The sequence below is a fragment of the Enhydra lutris genome, unplaced genomic scaffold, assembly GCF_002288905.1.
Source record: "Enhydra lutris kenyoni isolate GAN:26980312 unplaced genomic scaffold, ASM228890v2 scaffoldscaffold12, whole genome shotgun sequence".
Classification (NCBI taxonomy): domain Eukaryota; kingdom Metazoa; phylum Chordata; class Mammalia; order Carnivora; family Mustelidae; genus Enhydra; species Enhydra lutris.
In genome coordinates, this window is record NW_019154096.1 from 49,639,953 (window position 1) to 49,662,745 (window position 22,793).

General features: G+C 37.4%; 1 protein-coding gene across 4 annotated transcripts in view; it reads left to right on the plus strand.

Annotated features, from left to right (window-relative positions):
• The window catches only part of LOC111145386 (ligand-dependent corepressor-like), a 144,714-nt gene that overhangs the window by 107,695 nt on the left and 14,226 nt on the right, over nt 1–22,793 (plus strand). Inside the window, exon 8 of one of the 4 annotated variants that reach the window (XM_022500258.1) lies at nt 110–1,400. The exons of the other annotated variants lie outside the window; for them this stretch is intronic. Coding sequence (XP_022355966.1) covers nt 110–1,079 — 970 coding nt within the window. The 3' untranslated portion in view covers nt 1,080–1,400. Of the gene's footprint in view, nt 1–109; nt 1,401–22,793 lie in introns of those variants that run through there. 4 annotated transcript variants of the gene reach the window in all.

Genomic DNA, 22,793 nt, shown 5'->3' on the forward strand with positions numbered 1-22,793 from the left:
CAAAGTGATGTTACCCAAGCAAGGCCTTCTAATAAAGGAGTGGTCCCCTCACCCATCCCTCCCTACCTGTGCAAGTCCTGCTCACATCAGTTTCCTTCCATCCAATTAGGCGACCTGGGAGACCCAGCCAGTACCGCCCAGACGGACTTCGGAGTGGTGATGGGGTACCTCCAAGAAGCTTACAGGATGGAACCAGGGAAGGTTTTGGACACTCCACATCACTCAAAGTTCCATTGGCTCGATCCCTGCAGATTAGTGAAGAACTACTGAGCAGAAACCAATTGTCCACAGCTGCCAGCCTTGGGCCATCTGGATTACAGAATCATGGACAACACTTAATATTATCCAGGGAAGCCTCTTGGGCAAAACCACATTATGAGTTCAACCTCAGCCGTATGAAGTTCAGGGGAAATGGTGCACTCAGCAACATCAGTGACCTTCCTTTTCTTGCAGAAAACTCTGCCTTTCCAAAAATGGCACTTCAAGCAAAACAAGATGGAAAAAAGGATGCGAGCCATGCATCGCCTGTAGATTTAAAGATACCACAAGTTCGAGGAATGGATCTTTCTTGGGAGTCTCGCACTGGTGATCAGTACAGCTATAGCTCTTTGGTAATGGGTTCACAAACGGAGAGCGCGCTTAGTAAAAAGTTAAGGGCTATTCTTCCAAAACAAAATAGAAAAAGCATGTTAGATGCTGGACCCGATTCTTGGGGCTCAGATGCTGAGCAGTCTACCTCTGGACAGCCATATCCCACATCGGATCAAGAAGGAGACCCTGGCTCCAAGCAGCCTCGGAAGAAAAGAGGGCGTTACAGACAGTACAACAGTGAGATACTGGAGGAAGCAATCTCAGTGGTTATGAGTGGAAAAATGAGTGTTTCCAAAGCTCAGAGTATTTATGGGATTCCCCACAGTACACTGGAGTACAAAGTAAAGGAGAGGCTGGGCACTTTGAAAAACCCTCCAAAGAAAAAGATGAAATTAATGAGGTCGGAGGGGCCAGATGTTTCTGTAAAGATTGAATTAGATCCCCAGGGAGAGGCAGCACAAAGTGCAAATGAATCAAAAAATGAGTAGGAATACTGTAGAGTGCCAATTACTGTACAAACTGGGTGAGCACTACTGCATTGTTCAGCTATCATTGCTTACACCTAACTTCATTCACTGTGACACTTGTTTCTTTGCAGAATTTGCATTGACTTGTGTATACAGAGGTGAAAGGTGCATTCTGAATGTTGCATATTTTAAAATTTTCACGTGCAGTATGGCTCGGGATATTGTTTGGCCTTTTTGCATGTTTCTCTACAAAAGAGAATTGAGTTACCTCACAGAGAACAGATACATGGAAGTGGACTCCTTGCCTGTAGAGCCTGCATGCTTTTCTTTTCTTTTTTCTTTTTTTTTTTTTTTAAGTTATATTTGCCTTTATTTAAAAAAAAAAAAAAAAAAAAAAAAGGAAAAAAGCCCCCTTTTAGAAACCACCTCTGTCATACTGGGAGCTTTATCATTACAAATTGGAAAGCCATCTTATAAAATCATTCATGTTACTCTTCTACATTTCACCTAATTGAAGGATTAAACTAAAGAAAAAAGTCCTAGGAGCAATGAACCTTTGAATTAAAAAAATCTGGTTATTCAGTGATACGTAATTATTTAGGTCAGTTTACATTTTATGATTTTCTTCTATTAAATTTACTTAACAAATCAGCAATCTGTTTAGTGCTCACCCAGTAGGAGAGGAGGTGGAAAATGTGCACACACTACCTTCAGAAATGCTTCGGTTAATTACTTTGTAACACTACCTTTGCTGTAATTTTATTTGGTATTTTCTAAGGGTAGAATTTGGTCTCACCAACAAGTGAGGATATAGCCTTATCTCATGGAGGACGAGCTCCGTTCTTACTCAGGAGCAGTCAGGGTACATTACATAAAACAATAGAGGATGCCTCATTTTAACAAACTAAGTTTCTTTGTATTTTTAAAACCTTTTACAGATTTGATCATGTACTAACGACTGGATATCATTGCAGCAACTAGTTTAAAATGTTCAAGATCTTTTTATTGGGAAAAGGGAGAAGTAAGGAAAGAAGTGTGTTTAAGTAATTATAATGCAAAAATGGTATCTAGATTTTTACAGCCTCAGTAGTCTGCCCAAATATCCACACAAATGAAGGATACATGTTTGTGGTGAGAGAAAAAAAGAACCCCAAGGTAACCTAATATAATTTAGGTTGCATTTCACATCTAATGATAGTTCAATCAGCAATTGAGCTCAGTAGAATTTCTTTTTTAATTAATTCAGATACTAGATCGGGGGGGGGGAAGTGTTGTTTTTTAGTTTTTATTTAATTTGTTGCTTTCAACATTTCCATCCTTCCCTCCCTCCCTCCTTCCCTCCTTTCCTCCCTTCCTTCCTTTTTGGCATCCTGTATTCTATCCCCTTCTTAACTTTTTCTGATATTTAGGTGATTTTTATGGTTGTTTAGCACACAGTTCAGGACTTTGCAGATCATGTTTATATAAGCACTCCTTTGAAAAGCATCTAAACTTTTTTTGAGATGGGCTTTTCAAATAACAGTAATCAAATTCAGAATATTTATTTCCTACAATTTTTTGCCAGATAAATAAAGCCCATGAAATTTAATTTTGCCTTGTGACCAAATTAAAATTACTTTTGGTACAAAAACAAAATCCACACCACATATACCCTATCTAATCTGCTGAGAAAGGTGGTCAGGCCCTTCTAAATGCTTAACCAAAACCAAACAAAAGTCATTGGAGTTTTTGTGTAAAATAAAATAAGACTTGGAGCATTAAATTGAGGCTGATGATTTCAGATAGATACTAAGAGTTTGAAGAGAAGTAGGTCCAGATATTCCCAAGGCATAAATTCTTGCCTAGCAACTTTGGAGCAGTTAATTAGGTTAAGGATAGTTTTCCCTCCGCAGCCTATGTTTTCAAAGGTTAGGCACACCATTGCTGTTATTGAAATACATGCATTGCTCATTCTTGACATAGCCTGGGCTTGGGTTCCTCTTTTGGTTTGGTTATTTTGTGTAGCAGTTTAATCTGTGGATGACTGAGCCTGTTTCCTCTTAGCTTCCTAGTCTCAACAGAAAAAGCAGCTTATTAGGTTCAGAGCAGTATATGACTCTGCAATATTTTCTAGCCTAGCTAGAAGTTGCAATAAAAATATTTTATGAAATATATGGTTTTCATCTGCAGTTGAAGGAAGTTGTAGAAAGTTTGCTGAAAGCAAAGGGCTAAGCTTGTGAAGGAATGCCTCCTTTGTTCCACACTCAGTAATTTGACACACACAATTAATTGCAACCATGGTATCTTTTTGCCTGATGTTTGGGGTATTTGGTAGCCCAAATTGCTGCAGAAAGGTCCTTTGAGCAATTAATTTGTGCTTGCTTTTATCCCCTCTCAGAAAGGCATCATTAAAGGCCCATTTAAAAATCTGGCCCTAAAAGTTCAACTTTTGTAGTTTTACTGTTCAGAGAGGTTTAATCCTGTGTGGTAGTCTATAAAGTGATGTATGAGTTGAGTTATGTAAATTTTGTCATTGTAGTGTACATGGAGTGATCATTTTACTAACATAAATATTTTCTATGTGTGTTTCAGTGGATGACAATCGAGCAGCAGAAGAATGGTGTGCCTACCCTTTAATGCTGCAGTTTAAATAAGAGAACTTGTATTGTGTCATTTCAGATTGTAGGCTGAGACTTGTAAATAGTGAAAATTTGAGTACTTCTATTATTTGTTTTGGTTAGAAAGTGAATTTAAAAACAAACCAAACTCTAAACTTTCTCAGATTAAAAGTCCTGAGACCTGAAGATTGTAATATTCATGTCTGTGAAGCTTTTAAACATTACACTTGAGATCAGTCATGATTTGATATTCAGGTAAATTTTCTTTTCCAAGAAGCTTTTGAATAAGCATATTTCCTCCAAAGGTCGGTCGGTCTCTTTTTTTTTTCTTTTTTCTTTTTTGAGTGTAGATTATTTTAAAGCACTAATTGCATTACATTGGTAACTGCAATATAAAATAGCCATTATTGTTTTGTGAAGCATGGTTGAAATTAGATAGTGGTCCCTTTTAAATTTCATGAGCCTCTCAGAAAAAAAAAAAAACTTTAAAAAAAAAAAACAGAAAGCTGCTGAATATTTCAAAAGATATATATTTTACCTTATTGTAGGTTTTGTAAAGTTAGTTGGTAATATTCAGGTGCACTTTTAATGTTAAATTTTGTGTTCAGAGTTCCATTATACCATGTATTTCTTGGAGGTGGCTCATCACATGGCTGGCTGTCAGTCTTGGTGCCGCAGTGATCTTTTAATATTTGATTTCTCTCTTGATTTGCCACTGTTCTGTATTGGCACTTTCAGTGTAGATATTCTAGTTTGGGGACGTCCTCATAAATGTGTAATAGAGATTGGTCTATTCGCATGCTTAATTTCTGCTAATCAGAGTTTTGCGTGGCCCAAACAACAGTTGACCATTTTTATGGTATTGGAAGGTATAGTTCACAGCTATCTTTGTCACAAAAGCCTTTTCTCCTCTCATTTTCCAGTAGGCAGATGATGACATTACTCACACTAATGTTAGGAGATAATGTGTTGAAAATCAGTTCTTGCGGGTTTGTTTGTTTGTTTTTAAATGAGAGAACATTGATATTATAGAGTAGATATGGCACTGTAAAGTCAAAAATACTGAATGATCTTATGGAAGGATATCTAGTTGGTATTTTTATCGTTAGCTTTCTTATTTTTCAGAGAGTTGGGTCATGAAACTTGACAGTAATGTAATGTACTATATTTCTAAGTTCAGGAGGCTTTCAAGTGACTCTGAACTATGTGATGAGCTATACACTTTTTTCTGCTCCCCAAATACCATGAAGGACAAGGTCTCTCTTTCAAGAAACTTAATTTATATTTGTGTAAAATACTTTTTAATACTAAGTTTGTTGTTACTCTGAAGTTTAGGTGTTGCTTGATAAACCTTTGCTGCAGCAGATCATGAATATGAGTAAGGCTTTGTGTGATAATAGGGGTCCTTATGTGAAGTTAATTACTGTTCAGTTCTGGTGAGCAAGCTCAACAAGTGTGAAGTGTGTATTAGCTTTATGTGGTACACTTTTACTTTACAATATTGAAGTGCTTTTAGAACTCTGGTTATCTTATAAACCATTACCTCATCCAATTGGCATTTTCATTCCCCAACATTTTACCTGAGCTATAATATGAGCTATATGGGATCAGATAGTAAAACAATAAGGCACAATGAGACGTTTAGTTCCCAATTTTCTGGAGAGAACTCTAAATTAGACTAAAAATGACTACCTGCAAAGGCCCATATCATAACTACCTTCTGTCATTAGGCAGTACTTAGCAACCTTTGAGCTGCTAGTGAGCTATGTGTTCTCCCCCTGCCCAAGTAAGCACATGGTGCAAGGCCTGGTTCTAAGCCTTTGTGATTCTCTTATATTTCACTGACCCGTAATAGTGAAACTTGGATTCATTTAGTTATTTTTACAAAACAAATTAATGAGTCAGCCCAGTGGCAGAACCTGAAACTATTTTGAGTAGTTATGGAGGATAAATGACTGGTGGGTGTCATTTTCTTTAACAGCTATTGTCCCTGTAGATTTAATTTTGAAACCACGTATTTTTTCTTTTGTAATTATTCTTTCTTTAAATGTTAGAGGTTGTTTTTTATGAGCCATCCTTTTCTATATATTCAGGTTGCTGTCATTGGTGGTAGAATATGACAATAGACTGAATTGCTCTACTTAATCTTTTATGGAAGACATTGAAAGTTATAGGTTAAATTTTGACCTTCATTGAAGATAACAAAAATTGTTTTCCTTGTTACCTTTCCATTGTAATTAGGTCTTCATTAATACTGTGGTCAGGCCAGAGTTATTAGAAACGTAATGGCTTTAGCCAAATGGTCCATTTAGGAGACTATTAAAGCTATATAGGGGCTTAAAAAATTGATTGCTTTCCAGCTCTGCTGTATAGAAGTATAATTCTGGTACAAGGAATGCAGACCTCCAAAATCCTCTTAGTTTTTTGTTTGTTTGCTTTTGTTTTTGATTCATTCTGTCCTGGAGACACAGGATTTGTGAACATGGTGACTGAAGGGAAAATAGAGGAAATTCTCTGCTTGTCCTCTCTCTTGTTCCCAAATAAACTCACAGTTGCCTTTTGAAAAAGCAGACATTAGCCCTGTAGCTGTGTGCCCTAAATGTTATGAAGGAGATTGGGGGGGGGGGTTGGTAAGGAGTAGGAGGGGAAAGTATATAGACTTGAGAAGAGGCTAAAGATTCTGTACTATGATACTAACAATGAGTCACAGGATAGATAATGTGGTGAAGTTGGGCCACCTTCATTTTGATAGAAAAATCTTTTAGATAGTTTGAAAATGAGAATCAAGGCTAATTAATGTTGATTTGACAATAAAACATGAGTTATTGAGTTAATTCTGCAACTATTTGGGGGGTAATTTTAAGGTTTCCAGTTCATTTAGAGCTGTATCGATAAACACTAAAAAACAAGCACTTTTAGTTAATCATCGATTTATTGGATGTAGCAAATATTATAATCATAATATTTAATCCTTATAGTTTGACTATGGAAATGAACTATTTACCCCATCTTGAACTGTCTTTGAACAGACTCAAGGTGATCTTTTCAACACTGGAAATGACCCTACACACATACCAAAAAAATCTAAAGCAGTAAAACGTATTTGAAGATCCATACCTCTTAGACTTTTTAGATTTGTCTTGGGAAAGAATTTATGAACCTATAACCAGTATTAGTGCAGTCTTGGGTTCCTTGTTCTGCATAATTGCACCCTTTCTCAGGTATGTCCTGAAAACATAAATTTTAAAATAATCTCTTTAGAGATTAGATTCTCAGTGGATAGTGTGTAAGGGGACTGGGGGAGGGGGGTGGGGGGTTGGCCACAGGACACTGACACAGTAGAGCAGGGATTTTTAACATTCAATAGCCAAATAGAATTTCAATCTAGAATATTTTTACCCCCTCAGAATAAGTGAAACAACATCTGTTATTCGGTAAATACCCGGTGCTACACTCCTAAAAGTCTTTTCTTTCATCCAGGTAACTTTTTTTTTCCTGCTTGGTGGAAGGGTATATAGTAAACTTTATTGTCACTAGGAAAGCACTTGTCCGAAATGTTTAAAGTACTAGAAAAGGGATTAATTCAGCACTTTTTCTGTTACAACACTAAAGTCTTAATTTATCTTCAGAGTCTTAGGTACTGTAAGTTTAGCGTGATTATTTAAAAATATAAAACATAACTACATTACACGGGGTCAGATCACATTTATATAAATAATTCTTATTAAAAAAAAAAAAGACAACTTTCTGTACCTTTCAAGCAATTCCAAATGATTGCCTCATGTTTCCCATTTCATTAAGCATTTCAGGCTTAAGAATTTGGAATTTGAGAGGAGGTGAGGGGAAAATTCCCCAACATGAAAAATTGTGTCAGACCATTTTAGAAAAATAAATCACTAGGAAAATGGGTAGGGATTCTCTCTCCCTTTAAGTCTTCAGGGAATGAGCAGTATTTAAAATCTTTGGCTGAAATTCAAGCCTTTTTACTGTGTAAATTTTTAATATTAATTCACTGACATGCTTTTTACATCAGAGGACTGAAAATGGATCTTAATGTTTTTAAGTTGTGGAAGGGTATATTTCTAAAATGAGGGGGGGATAATTAACTAGGTTAGTATACCAGCATTAGTAAGTTTAAGGAATTTTAGTATGTAATAGCAAAGTGTTTGATTAAAAGTCTAATCCTATATTGCTAGTCGAAATTAGTTACCTTCTGAAATAGGAAAGATAATAGTCATTGGATATTGATATGCTGTGCTGTCAGAAAACCAGGCTAAGATAGAAACCTTTATCTGACTCCCACATGTTGCTTGTTCTGATGGGATGTATACTTTACAGCAGCTTATTGCTGCTTTGAGAAGAAATGTATAAACTATCCATTTGGAGTGTTTGCATATAATTCTTTATAACCTCCTCTTTAAACTGTCAGACATTGGTATTTTATCAGTCCACACTGTTAAATAAAACTAATGTTCTTAGGAATCCAGCTTGTACACACTGTTTAAAAACCCTCAGGGACAGTTTACACACTATTCTCACTCAATTCAGGTACTTTGATGCTATTCTTAAACCTAACAGTGACTTGTATTTTTCTGTTTTGCTTTTATTTCGACGTGCTGGTAGCACATCCTTGATGAATGTCAACTTAAAAACTCAGTTCAGGTATCCAGGTATAACTCAGCCAAACAGATTTTAAAGCTGCATATAACTCTCCAGCACACGGTGCCTCACACTCTTATAGTGGCATTCTATATATTCAGTTATTACTACTGAGCAGATAATGTGGGGGTTCCTGTTAACAGTGTATTTAAAGAAACAAAATGTGCATAAGTGTATAACCAGCACACGTGTAACACACACACACACACACACACACACACACGAACTATATGTTTTTAAATGCCACTAATAGCCAGCACAATTAAATGACATTCCTTGCTGCTTCTGTAAACTATAACAGATGCGGTTACTCCTCGATGTGGCTCTTGCTTCTTCACCACACTACTACTAAATTCAAGCACTGGTCCTTGGGTGTCTGACCTCTACATTCTAGTTTATGCAATGTCTTTAGAAAATTCTGTGCACTGGCCACTGTGATGGAACCGTTGGGCCAGTAGTGCTCTGAGTTTATTAGTAGTGATTCTGCCAAAGTTGGTGTTGTAACATGAGTATGTAAGTGTCAAAAAATTAGCAGAGGTCTAGGTCTGCATATCAGCAGACAATTTTGTCAGTATGTTTTGTAGCCTTGAAGTCCTCAGTGACAAGTTTCTAATGATGTGAAGTTCTAATTCCAGTGTTTTAGCCCTTTGCATCTTTACTGTTCAGACTTGTCTCCTAGAGGTCTTTATTCTTTATGACGACTCCATTTGTTTTCTACAGTACTATCTGTGGTTAACAAAATAGATTATTCCTCTGCTTTAATATTTGATATCTTACATCTAAAAGGAACTCTCCATATATAAAACCCATAGCCTTTGAAGATAATGGAAAATGGCATCTTTCAGATTTCTAGAAGTTCAAGTGTCATGCGACAAAACAGGAACCCCCTTTACTCTTATGGACCTCATTTCAATATACTGTTTACAGTTTGACGGAATTGTATAATTTAATATTTCTCTTGTACTGTAGTTTATATTTATTTACAGATTTTTTTTGTACTGTGTGATTTGAACTTTTTGTTTCTTGCTATGATCAATGTTTATGTAGTAGAGCACTTATGATCACAAATTAAGTTTTTTGGTTTGATTGCACTACATTAAATTTTTTAATGCAGTTCTGATTTTTGACTGGACTAAAATAAGCTGTGTCTTAATGTATGTGATGAGTACTTAAATCTTTAATCCATGTGGTCCCCTTTTTTTTGCATTGTATGTCAGAAGCGCTAGTTCTTTCGTGCATGTGTAAGATTTAATGGTTCCATTGTATTATTTGACCATGACATTTTGGAGAAACATTCCCAGCTGTAATGTTGTGTATGGTAGTTCTCACTGGATGCTAGACTTTTCAAAACCACTATTCTTCTAATAAATTTTGTTGTGAAAAGCTGTTTTAAAAGCTTGGTTTCTACTTCTTAAGATTTCAGTGCATTTTTAAAAAATCCACAGAAGGGGTGAGATTTCTGGGTGTACTGTAAATGTATGTGGTAATCGACGTTGGTAATTTTTTAATGGTAAAGTCTCTCCAGATGACCTCTTAGATAACTAGAAGCTGCTGTTTCGAAATTGTGCTTCAGTATTTGGGTGCCACACTGCCTTGTAACCCTGTGCCTTTACTAATTTGATGCTCTCTACCTCGATTTTACTTGTTTGGATTATTCTCTTTAAAAAGTTTTTTTTAGCTAGACAAGATATGTATTGATATTTTCGTAATACCTGTTTGCTGGGCTTTTGTAATTATTTTCTGAAAAATCATAATTTCCACAGAGTAAAACTTTATGCTTAGTTGCTTGCTAAAATAATGTCTTACTGAGTTTTGTTTGCTCTTCTCTTGAAGCACAAATATGAAAGCAACACTGTCAAGTAGTTGAGGTTATTATAGTTGTTCTGATTCTTGGGAAGGTACTGGCATTTTCTTTTACTTGGACAAATAAAGAGCAGCCTATATGTTTCTCAATTGTGGTTTTTAGAAACTAGGTGTATAAAGAAGTTTTGGATCATAAAGTGATTCCTGTTGTAAAGTGGTAAGGGGAATAGCTGAATTACAGTGATAAAGATTAGAAATGGTATAGCAAAGTATTAGAGGAAGCTTTTTCAAGCTTTTGATATATGTAATTAATTGATAGATGTGTAATTAGTGTCCATTGAAGTGATTTCTGATCATTTCTAATGGCATTTTATATTAAAAAGTGAGCTATTGTTGGTAGTTGCTCCAGATTATCTTTAAGTTAGTATCTTTGTCTCTTTTCTTTGGCTATCTATTTATGCCTTTTGGTCCAGTGTTTATAATTTTGGAAATTTTGTTGGTACTGTAGGCTTGTTTATTGGCTTCCTTTGTTCCCCTTACTCAGTCATGCCACGTGTTTATAGAACATTTTTCTGGAAACCTAATTACTGCTACTTTGTAAATTTCAAAGCTATAATTACTGTTCTTGCCATTAATCCATTCTAAACTGGTGGCCGGATCAATATAGTAGGTTTATAATTTGGCATCTCATAAATGATTCATTTTAATGGTCCGTTTTTGAATTGATACTTAGTTCTCCAGTTATTATAACTTTAAAAAGGACTTACTCCTGCTAATCCAGAATTTTCTTCTCTGATTCTGTTGATACTTTGGAATTAATTCAAAGACTTTCTGTGTTAACAAGGTGTCAGAGTCAGGGAAATTGCATAAGGGAAATGGAGTGGGAAAATGGAAAATGGGTTAGCTTTCTGCCATTTCTCGAGTTGTATAGTTCTTATTTTCCTCAAGAACTGTCCCTTTCTCTCACCATTCACTTGTATTGAAATGTAAAAACATACCTACATCATATGGTGTTAGATTTTGTCGCTGAAAAGAGTGCAAAATCTTTTTTTCTTAATAGAATTTACGAAGTAGTGCGGTAGATAATGGTTCTTGTATTCCGAGTGTACACGTTATCATCGGCAGCACAGGATTTTATTAATCCTATTCAATTTACAAGTTATTGGACTTTTTGCTGTTTTTGGAGGAAGTGATATATCAAGCTAGAAATGTACCAAGCGGTATTTACAATTGAAGTAGAAAGGCTTTTTTCAGACATTAGTGGAAAAGAAATGTTCTAGAAGAATAATTAATAGTTTAAGTCATGATTTGGTTGGAGTACAGCTTGGAATGAACCTAGGAAGTCAGCAAAAATATATATAAAACTCATAAAAATTAAATCTTGAGTCTGAAGCTTTTTTATAGGCATGTAAAAACACTATTGTTTATTGACTAGTAGTTTCAAGATGTTAATTATACTCTCGGCCAGCCTTATTTAATCAGCAGTGTTGGAGCGATAAGGGATTATTTGGTACTTTAAAATTCTGTCAAGTTGGTTTTCTAGCTAGATCACTCATGTTTTCATCTGGAAAATCATAGTAGCAGCCTGAATGCCGTTTAGGCCTCATTTCACCCCTGAGTCTATTAAATGCAATTTCCTATTAACTGTGAAACAAATACACTATAATTATATCTGTTCTAACATTGGGAAATAAAGTAGGAAGCCTTTATTGAATAATAAGGTATAAACCTTAGGTCTCCCCTTTGCATTGTAGCATTTTCTAAAGGAAAAACAAATAGATTTGGGTCTCATTTTTTAGTTGGCTTTTATTTAAAACAAGTCTGCTTTTTAAAGTTTTTATTATGAACTGTATGAATGTGATGATACTTCTGTAAAAATTATAAGGTATGTTAATTTTAAAGTATGTTGTTTATAATGTCTATTTCAGTTGTGTGCAGGCTAGTTCTGTCTTTAATGTTGGAGCAACAAGGAGTCTTGGGGGGGATCATTGGATGTAATCAGTCTCAGTTAGAATCAGTCTTTAAGAATGCAGATGCTGGGGGGCCTGGGTGGCTTAGTGGGTTAAAGCCTCTGCCTTCGGCTCAGGTCATGATCCCGGGATCCTGGGATGGAGCCCTGTGTAGGGTTCCCTGCTCAGCAGGAAGCCTGCTTCCCTTCCTCTCTCTCTCCCTGCCTCTCTGCCTACTTGTGATCTCTGTCAAATAAATAAATAAATAGATAGATAGATAGATAGATAAATAGATAGATAAATAATCTTAAAAAAAAAAAAAAAGAATGCAGATGCCTGGGTCCTATACCAGATCCACTGAATCAGTTTATAAGCGTGAGGCCTGTACATGCTGTATATTTTCAAAATGTAACAGGAGGTTTTTTGTTTTGTTTTGTTTGTCTTTTTTCTTTTCATATTTTTAAAGTTTATTCAGTAGATCTTTTTCTAGTTGTAGCAGAGACATAAAATTTACCATCTCAACCATTTTTAAGTATCCAGTTCAGTAATGTTAGGTATATTCACATTGTTGTGACCACAGGAACTTTTTGATTAGCTCCCCCTTATTGATTAAATACAGTCCCATTCTAATCTTTCATTTTTTCAAAATGAAAACCATGGAATGTGGGGAGTTTAAGGGACTTGCCCTCCTCACATAGTATGAGTTTTTCTTTAATACTCATGATTCCAATCCATTATACTTATCTCTGTACCACTTTGGCACTCATGATTCAACCTTAGAATGAGAGGTTTAATCTAATAATTTTCTTTTAGGTTCACTTATAACTTAATTAAATCTGTCACATGAAATTACCAGTTAAGAAATTATATTAGAAGCTTATAAACTTTATTGTTAAATAGAAGTTGGGGTTGTTGACTCGGTGGTAGAGGAAATGAATCTTGAAGAGTAGGTAAGGCATAGAGAGGAGAGACTATCCCAGGTTTAAGAGACAGAATTTGGGGGCACCTGGGTGGCTCAGTGGGTCAAGCCTCTGCCTTCAGCTCAGGTCATGATCTCAGGGTCCTGGAATCGAGCCCTGCATCAGGCTCTCTGCTCAGTGGGGAGTCTGCTTCCCCCTCTCTCTCTGCCTGCCTCTCTGCCTACTTGTGATCTTTCCCTGTCAAATAAATAAATAAAATTTTAAAAAATAAAAACGTAAAAAAAAAAAGAGAATTTGATGGGCCTCGTTTAAAATCCCAGCCCTTCTAATTTCTTTGTACATGATCTTGAACAAGTTACTGAAACTTTCTGAGCCTGGATTTCTTATCTGTAAAAGGAAGCTTGTACCCACCTGCCTCAGAGATTTGCTGTGAGGCTCAAATGAGATTCTGTATATAAAGATACTTAGTACTGTGCTGGGCTCTTTGCAGATACTCAAAAAATGCAAGGAGTGAAAGCATCTGGCAGGAGTTAATTTAGTGTGAGGGATAGGGAAGGTGAGAAAATCAGATTGAAAGCTGTAGAGGGAGTCATTTGTATTGATTAGAATTTTGAAAGAGGCAGGTGAGTTTGTATTAGGGACACTGCAGTCAGAGACCTGAAAGTGTTGGAACTGTGATTAAAACCTGGAATGCTGCTTTTCTGCATTTCTTGGTCCTGTTCCACAGGCATATTATCAAACTTTGTTTCTTTTCAAAGACTAGACTAACAGTTGTTTACAAAGTAGAAGATGTTTAAGATTAAAAATTACAAAGTTGGGTAGAATTTATCTGCATTTCTGTTGTACACTGGGTTTTTTGTATAGTCAAGGTTGAAGTTTTACATGCTTTGAAGACTTCTCTTTTTACGTGGTAGTAGTTTGAATAACAAAATATAAGAGCTAAGTGTGAGAGTGGTCATGTGAGCATGCGTGTGTTTAATCACCAGACCATTAGTTTTCCAGTGAAAGAATTTGGGAACTCTTCTGCCAGTGATTTAGTGATTTTAGCTATACTCTTATCAAGGTTCTGAGCATTTCAAACAGATCATAGCCAGCACAGTTTAGTGTTCATTCCAGCACCTATTAAATCGACTAGAAACATTTTGCCAGAGAACCTGGCAGTGTAGCATTAGTTAGATAAAGATGAATTAAGAAGAAAATAACCAGGATAGCAGATTCTTATGAGGTGCTAGGAATTGGTAAGTCTTTGTAGACCAGTTTTTCAAACTGGATCAACCAGTTGAAACCCTTAGTTGTAAGCTTAGTGGGGCCTAACCAACATTTTAAAAAGAAAATAAAAAGCACATAGCATATAATAAGGATAAAAACTGTTTCATTGAAATGTGTGTGTCATCATAGATAATGCAAACTGAGATGTGTACTTTGTCACTTTGTAAAAGGTATTTCTTGTTCTGGTTTGCAGTCAAAGCTCTAATGTAAACCATACCTTTTCATCCCAGTAATTCTGGTACCTTGGAGAGCATGCTAGCAACCTCCTATGTGCCTTCAGTTAAGAACCTACACCTTTTACTGTCTGATCTTCAAAACTCCCTTTTTCCTTTCCCTGCCTCATTGGTTTGAATTCATGTTCATTGGAAGATTGTTCTTTTTTCCTATGTTTTCTGTTCCCTTGAAAAATGTCTTAGGGAAATTATTTTCACTACATAGTAATTTATTTGGTTAGGTTATTTATTGCTTACTTACACCTGAAATTATCTGAGCCCCATGTGTTAGGCAGTGATGCTGTTGAGTTAAAAAGGACAAAGTCCTGTCCTGTACCTAGAGAAGGTTTAGAAACCAGTGGAGAAGATAGCCATGTCAGCCATTACACTACGACACCACATAAATGCTATTTAATAAAAGGTAGAAACAAACCGTGGGAGTAGAGTAAGAAATTCTGACACAGCCCCCAGGGAGAAGGTGCTAAGGAGGATGGAGTATGAGCAGTGGGAAGTTGACAGGTTTTAGAGGTTTTATGCACCCCTCCCCCAAAAGTAAAATTGGGTGCACAGGTGGCTCAGTCAATTAAGTGCCTGACTCTTGATCTGAGGGTCATGAGACAGGCCCTGTGTTGGGCTCCACGCTGGGCATCGAGCCTACTTTATTTTTTACTTTTTTAAAAGGTTTTTATTTATTTGACAGATCGCAAGTAGGCCGAGAGGCAGGCAGAGAGAGGAGGAAGCAGGCTCCCTGCGGAGCAGAGAGCCCAATGCGGGGCTCTATCCCAGGACCCTGGGATCATGACTTGAGCTGAAGGCAGAGGCTTTAGCCCACTGAGCCCAGGTGCCCCTGGAGCCTACTTTAAAAAAAGAAAAAAGTTAAGATCGCATTTGGACTTTAAGAAGACGGCAGTTGGGTAATGTGAAGCAAACTCTAAAATGAGGAGAAACTAGTGGCAGGGAGCTTAAAATACAGTATTCCCCAAGGAAAGTTGGGTCTGTTTAGTTGAGCTGGATAGTGATGGGAAGCAAAAGGAAACAGGGAACCTTGGGATAGGGAGTGAGGTAAAATACCTAAGTTGAGTATGTTGTGTGTGAGTGTGTACATTTAGTTACATTTTTGTCTTCAATGTTCCTGAGCAAAGACTTGAATATACAGATGATTCTGCTTAGTTCATCCCACTCCAGCACATCTCCCAAAAGTAGACTTGAGTTTCCAGAGAGGTGGAGTGGAGAATGATGATAAAGGACTTAATTCCAAGAGCACCCCAGAATGGTAGATACAAAAATGCTTTGCTTATCCCTATACTTTAAATTTTTAAATATTTTACCTCCTAATATTCACCTCATGAATTAAGTGACATTAAATTAAGAATCCCTTTTTAAGGTTTTAAAGTGATCTAGTCTTCAAGTGATTACAGTTAATTAGGAATGCCTTCATGATTTACTATATGACAAAAGTAGAATTTTCCACTTTTAAGGCTTACACTGCAGATTTGTATGGTTTCGAGAATGGAGATTAAGAACCTCAAGAGAACATGAGAAAAGTTAGGATCTAGAAGATCCCCTAACAATCACGAAAACTTGAGGATACTATCAAATATTTATCTGCTGCTTATTATAATCTGCTAGTCTCCCTCTTCCTTTCACCCAAAAAGAAAGAGAGTATCTGTCAAAAACATACCACCCTGTTTCTGGAGAGGAAAAAACATTTTTGTTGCTGGGATCTGTCATGTGAGCTGTTGAGTGTCCTCTTGTTTGTTTCTGTGTCAGCCCCCCATGCCTCCTTTAGAGCCCCTGTCTGTATACACTGCCTGGCAAAGTGGTGGTATGGGTATCGAGTTGATGGTTGTTGTTTACCACTCTTACTACAGAGGAAATACACCCCCTCCTAATGGAGTCTTGTCTGGGTGCCAGGGAAGCCATGCACAGTTCTTGGCTTCTCCTGGGCCTTGACAGATGCTTCTTTCCCCTTGCCCAATGATGAGGGGATTTGAAAGAGCCCCACAATACAGTGTATTTCCTCTCGTGGGGAATGAACACCTGGTTTTTGCTTAAGCAGTGGCATTTTTCTAGTCCATCATTGTCCTGGTCATTTAAACTGGGAATGAAAGGGCAGTTATCCCCCAAAAAGCAACATAGATTTTAATCCTCTGACTAAAATTAAAAAGAGAAATAGGTCAGTCAGCTGTCTTGTCACGAGCTCTCATGTAATCCTGACCTCCTAAATGTCAGTTAGGCTTGTACTCTCTCTCTCCACTCTGGCTTTATAACTCAGGCCAGTGATAAACTTTTTTTTCAGTTCAAAGTAGCCTGAGACAGAGGTCTGTCCTCTTGGTCTGAAATTATTATATTATTTCCTAAAGTCTATTTTAAAGTGTTTTCTAAGAATTCTTTTTTTTTTTTCCTAAGATTTTATTTATTTATTTAACAGAGAGAGAGAGAGAGAGAGAAATCACAAGTAGGCAGAGAGAGAGGGTGAAGCAGGCTACCTGCTGAGCAGAGAGCCTGATGTGGGGCTCGATCCCAGGCCCACTGGGATCATGACCTGAGCTGAAGGCAGAGGCTTAACCCACTGAGCCACCCAGGCGCCCCGGATTCTTAAAGTACTCATTAGATGAATAATTTAGGTTAGTGCTCTCACCAAACCAGTATTTAGCAATATCACTTAGGGATATTTCTTCCCTCACTTCCAGGAACTATCACTTTTTAATTTATGTCCTCCAGTCCAAAATCCTGTGTCTTTCATAGCCTATGAACCTTCCCTCCTTTTATGTAAATTAACATTGAGATTTCATGTATTTAGTCTTACATGCATCGTCTTACCTGAGATGATAGAAACAAAAATCAATCTGGTAGAAAAAAAAACTATCAGCTATAAATGGTTTGGCAGAAGCATCTGTGAACTCATATTCCTAGAAAGGAGACAAAGGCATTGGGCTGTGGTGCTTATGACCCCTTGCTCTGACTTCTTTTCACCAAGTAACCTTTTGATTGTATTTTGGCTTCCGGGGTACATTTGCCTGTAAGGTGAAAATATGTTAAATAAGAATTTCCTTGGTATTTATATTTTTATTGTAATTTAAGAAATTTGACAATTTGGTTAAGTTGAAAAGAAATAGGAGCTACAAGCCTTAAAAGGCTTCTATCTTTAGATCTACTCTGAATAATAGACTTTTATCAGAGGTATTAAGCCCCGAGATACAGAAAAACTAGCAAATTACGGCTTCATGCTCGGTAAGCAGCCCCGGATGCATTTCTCCTTTCCCCCAGTTTAGATTATTCATGGTTTTTGGAATCTTTGTTCTGCCCTACTTCTAGTAAACTTGGCTAGGAACACAGTAGACTTAGAAAGCTCTTACTCAGGGATTGTATGTCTTGTTTTAGATCAGTAGTTCTTCACTATTTTTCTACTTTGCACCTGAACAAGGTGCTATCAGCAATCACCCAGGGTTTGAAAACCCACACACACCCCTCCTCTGTGTTTTTCATCTCTAAGGGAATGATCATTCTCCTTAACTGCAGTTTTGAGAAGTGCTTTTTCTAAATCCAAATCCATCTAAATTCTATTTTGGATTTCAGCCACCTGCAAGTCAGGTATTAAACTGCCTGATTTTAAGAGGTTGCTTTCTGTTCTGTGATCTTATGATCTCATTTCTCACATTTCTTTGTTGCCTTTGTCTACTGTACCCTCTTATGGTTTCTCCTAGTTGAGTTCTGTGTAAGGAAAACTTGGCCGTTCTGTAGTTTAGAGGTTCAACTAAACTATATATGGCTTTTGGAAAATCACCATACTCCATACTGCCCACCTTCTCCACTCCACACACACGTACACACAGTGGATGTTGTCATAGTACTTGGAATATTCCTGTATCCAAGTATGTGACCCGCAGATGTGAAACAGCCAGCCAAGGGTAGATACATTTCCCAGTGCAGAACAAGGACTTGTCAGCTGACCTATCCAAGCCCTTGAAACACATTTTCTGTGTTCAGAAGACCAGAAAATAAGGAATTAGGGAACATAATTTCAGATTATTGTCTAGCAAAAAATACAGCTCTTCTTGCCTTGAGGGGAACTGATGATGCATTTTTATGTTTTCTTGTATTTAAGTAGAAAAATCAAGCCAAATTAATCTACATCTCTTAACTATTCGGTCTGCTCTGTCAGGGTTTGTCTCGAGCTTTCTATCCCTTTCTGTTTTCCCAGGACTGCCCTTCTCTGATGATCCAGACATCATGCAGTGTCTTCATTGATCTTTTGTATTTCAGTCATCATTGATGGTGCATTTGCCATCATGAGTTTTGTTGGAAGTTAGTAGATATTTGAGAGACTACCTGAAACCATCAATCCCAGAGTCTAGACTCTTAAAATTGTCCTTTCAGCTCTCTGCCATCCCTCTTCTAATTTTACTTCTTTTAATTTATTTATTTTTTAAATTTATTTTTATTTATTTGACGGAGTATAGAAATGGGGAGCAGCAGAGGGAAGGGGAGAAGTAGGACCCTGGGATCAAACCTGAGCTGAAGGCAGACACTTAACTGACTGAGCCACCCAGGCACCCCTCATTTTATTCTTTTACCCTAAGATAAGCATTGACAATCCACCATTTACATTAACCATAGGAATGCTTTTCTTTGGGGACTTAAGTATTGCAGTATTGACCAAGTAGGTGAGTTCAACTGTGTCTAACCTCTGATCTGGAAAAACATCATTGAGTAAATCATTATAGACAGGGTTGTGAAACAACACATCACTCTTAAACTGTACCTTTCAGAGTTGTTATGAATATTATCTTATCCTTTGACCACACCCTTAAGATTTAGGCATTGAGCTGGGGATAGAAAGAGTCAAAGTCATGCAAGCGATTTCTCTCCAAGGAGAGACACTCAGAACTAATCCCGGCAGTTGGAAGACAAGTTTCCCTCTTTTTATACAGCCCTACCTCCGGTTTCCCAGTCCCTGGGAGCTTACAGCTCTCTAGTGGTGAAGTATTTCTGATTGATAAATCATTTACTTAACTGTTACAGACTCCTGTTGTTGAGCAGGAAGAACATGAAATCAAACGAGCGATTTTGAAATCTGTGATGAATTATTGTTCTTGTAAAGATCTTACCTCGTCAGGTGTGAGGGACATACCATCCTACCAGCTGTAGTCACTGAGGTACTACAGTGCTCCCCCTTCAGTCGAGTTGAGGGAATGGGCTGCAGGAAAGAAGCTTGACCCTCTCTTATTTACCTTCTTAGTGCCTGAGAGTGTTCTAAATCAGGGCAAATACATATTTGGGCTCTTTCAAAGGCCTGAGACTATAGGAAAAAATGGAATAACTGGAAGCAAAGGTAAAGACTAGCTATTTAAAACTCAGGCAGAAACTAGCTGGTTTTTAAAAAACTTCACCCCCTTTAAAAAAAAAAACGAAAAAATTATAATAGCATTAAATTTCAAGAAGTTGAGGTTAACTTAAATATTCAAATCGTCTGAAATTAAAATTCATCTAAACCTAAGATCTTACTGAAAAATTTCTAGAGAAAAGGTAGGAAGCTTGACAAGTTAGAGGCACAGTCAAAAGCGATTTTATTACTATAGTTTAAAGTTAGCTATTACAACAAGGCCATTTAATGACACTTGGACAAAGGTTAGTATTAATGTGAAGGTTTTTAGATCCAAGTGAAGCTTGGTCCAGTTGCCTTCCAAAACATCTCAGATTCAGAATTTTATTTATTTATTTATTTATTTTTAAAGATTTTATTTATTTATTTGACAGATCACAAGCAGGCAGAGAGGCAGGCAGAGAGAGAGGAGGAAGCAGGCTCCCCGCCGAGCAGAGAGCTCGATGTAGGGCTCGATCCCAGGACCCTGAGATCATGACCCGAGCTGAAGGCAGCAGCTTAACCCACTGAGCCACCCAGGCGCACCCAGATTCAGAATTTTAGAAACAACTCCGTCTGTAAGAAAAGGAACTCATGAGACACATACCTATTGTAACAATCTCCAGCCCCCTGCTTCATTCCCTATGTTCCTGTCTCAGCAAATGAAGCTGCCCAGGAAGAAAACCCAGGAAGCATTCTTGATGCTTTTTCTCTCCCCTCATTTTTGCTCAGAAAAACCAGAAGAGCATGAAATGTGATCCCTGCCTGTTCCTTACATCTCAAGTAGCTCAGGTAGCTTAACATTTGCTTGGAAAGCTAAGACAAAGACAAGTCAGTAAAAGAGACAAGATACAAGATGTATAGAATAAATATACATGATTCCCTATGATTGCCAATGTAGTTTGCAAACCACTATGGCGTAGGATTTCAGGAAAAGGTGCAGTCACTCCAGGTGGAGTTTGTTTTGAGGTGGCCCAGGACCTAACTGATGAAGAGCTCCCTACTTCTTGCTCTGATGACCTGTGGCTCACCAGTATGTTCTCCCTGATCCTTTTTGCCAGGAAAACGCACCTACAAATGACCCTTTGTTAATGTCTCTTTCTTTTACACAAGGTTGCCATTTGCAGTTTTAATCTTCTTGTCTCTTGGACTCCCTCTCTGATGCTGTTTTTCAGCACCCGAATGCTATACCGCCGTTCTAGGTTTGGTGGGTGCTGATGTTTCTGCAGTGCGTGTGCCTTGGTTGTGAAGACCCCATTTCCCCTTTCCGTAGTGCTGTGAAACAGATTAATACCTACCTGTAGTTGTCTGTTCTGTCTTCTGGGACTAGCTCAGCCATATTGCCACAACCATTGCTTCAGGGGTGGTTTCATGGCCCTTTGGAAATTTTACTTAGTTGAGGCTAATTAAAATACTGAAGCACTATTAAATTATTAAAATATAGAACAGTAGCACATGTCTCACGACCATAAAAGAGGTTAGATCTCACCTGTGGATTCATTATTACTCAGTTTTTTATTCCGTGTGAGCATCACTTTAGAAGAAAGTACTTTCTCAGTTTCTTTCAGAGCATTCTGTCCTCTTATTGGGTATACATCTTGATTTCATTAATCTGTAAGCATATTGTTAACCCCAAATACTAAAACCTACTTTCCAGAGCAAAGCCATAGGCATGGAGCAGTGTCCAGATTTTCACACTTTGGTGATAATTGTGCTTCTTAAGTTAGAGGGAAACATTTATCTCTAGTTTTTTTCTGCAGTAAGATACCAGAATATTTCTTTATCTTTTTTGTAAACCTTGATCAACCTTTTTTACCTTTTTTCATGTATTGCTAACATGTACTTTTTTGATGCATTGAAAAGGCAGTGATATCCCACTTTATTTATAGTCACCTCTCTCAGAGACATCAGGAACACCTCCAAAAACCAAAAACTGAGAAATAAAGGGCATTGAGCAGTTGAAATTGTTAGAAAATCCATGTACTTTACTCATAAAACTGTTCCTGAAGCCTCCATTCAGAATCTTTTTTACCTAAAGTACCAGTCTAGTACTTGAAGTAAGGCTCCTAAACACAGCTGCTATTTTGCAGCCAATTATAAGAAAGATTTTAATAACATACAGACTGCCAGTGTGACTTTTTTGTATTAAGGGAGTCAGATTTACTTAATCGAATAGCCCCCAAAGCTATCTATATATTTTAGTTCAGTATAATAAAACTAACAGCTATGGCACATGTAGGTGGCTCAGTAGGTTAAGCATCCAAGTTTTGATTTCAGCTCAGGTCATGATCTCGGGTTATGAGGTCAAGCCCTGTGTCCAGCTCCACACTGGGCGTGGAACCTACTTAAGATTCTCTCTCGGGGTGCCTGGGTGGCTCAGTTGTTAAGCGTCTGCCTTCAGCTCGGTTCATGATCCCAGGGTCCTGGAATCGAGTCCCATATCAGGCTCCCTGCTCAGCGGGAGGCCTGCCTCTCCCTCTCCCTCTCCCACTCCCCTTGCCTGTGTTCCCTCTCTCACTTCTCTCTCTCTGTTAAATAAATAAAATCTTTAAAAAAAAAAAAAAAGATTCTCTCCCACTGCCCCTCTCCCCACCCCACTCACACATGCCCTCTCTCTCTTTCTCTCTCTCTCTGTCAAAAAAAACCACAACAGCTAAACTTTAATAATAGTGAACATGGTAACAACCCTGAGTCATTAAGAATAAACTATGTACAGAGGAGGATATAATTTTTAAAAAACTTCCATCAAAAATACTTTTTAGAATTTTAAATGTTTGGTACTTGAAGTGTAAACTTTATGTGGAAAATTCACTTTAGGTTGTGAGAAAGCATTAATGCACATCTCTGAGTTATTTTTTATTCAAGTATGTTTAATGTGACTGGCTGACAGTAATGGTAACTGATAACTTTGTAGGTTTTCCTTTGTACTAATCCTAAGTGGAAGAGAGGGCACCTCTGTTA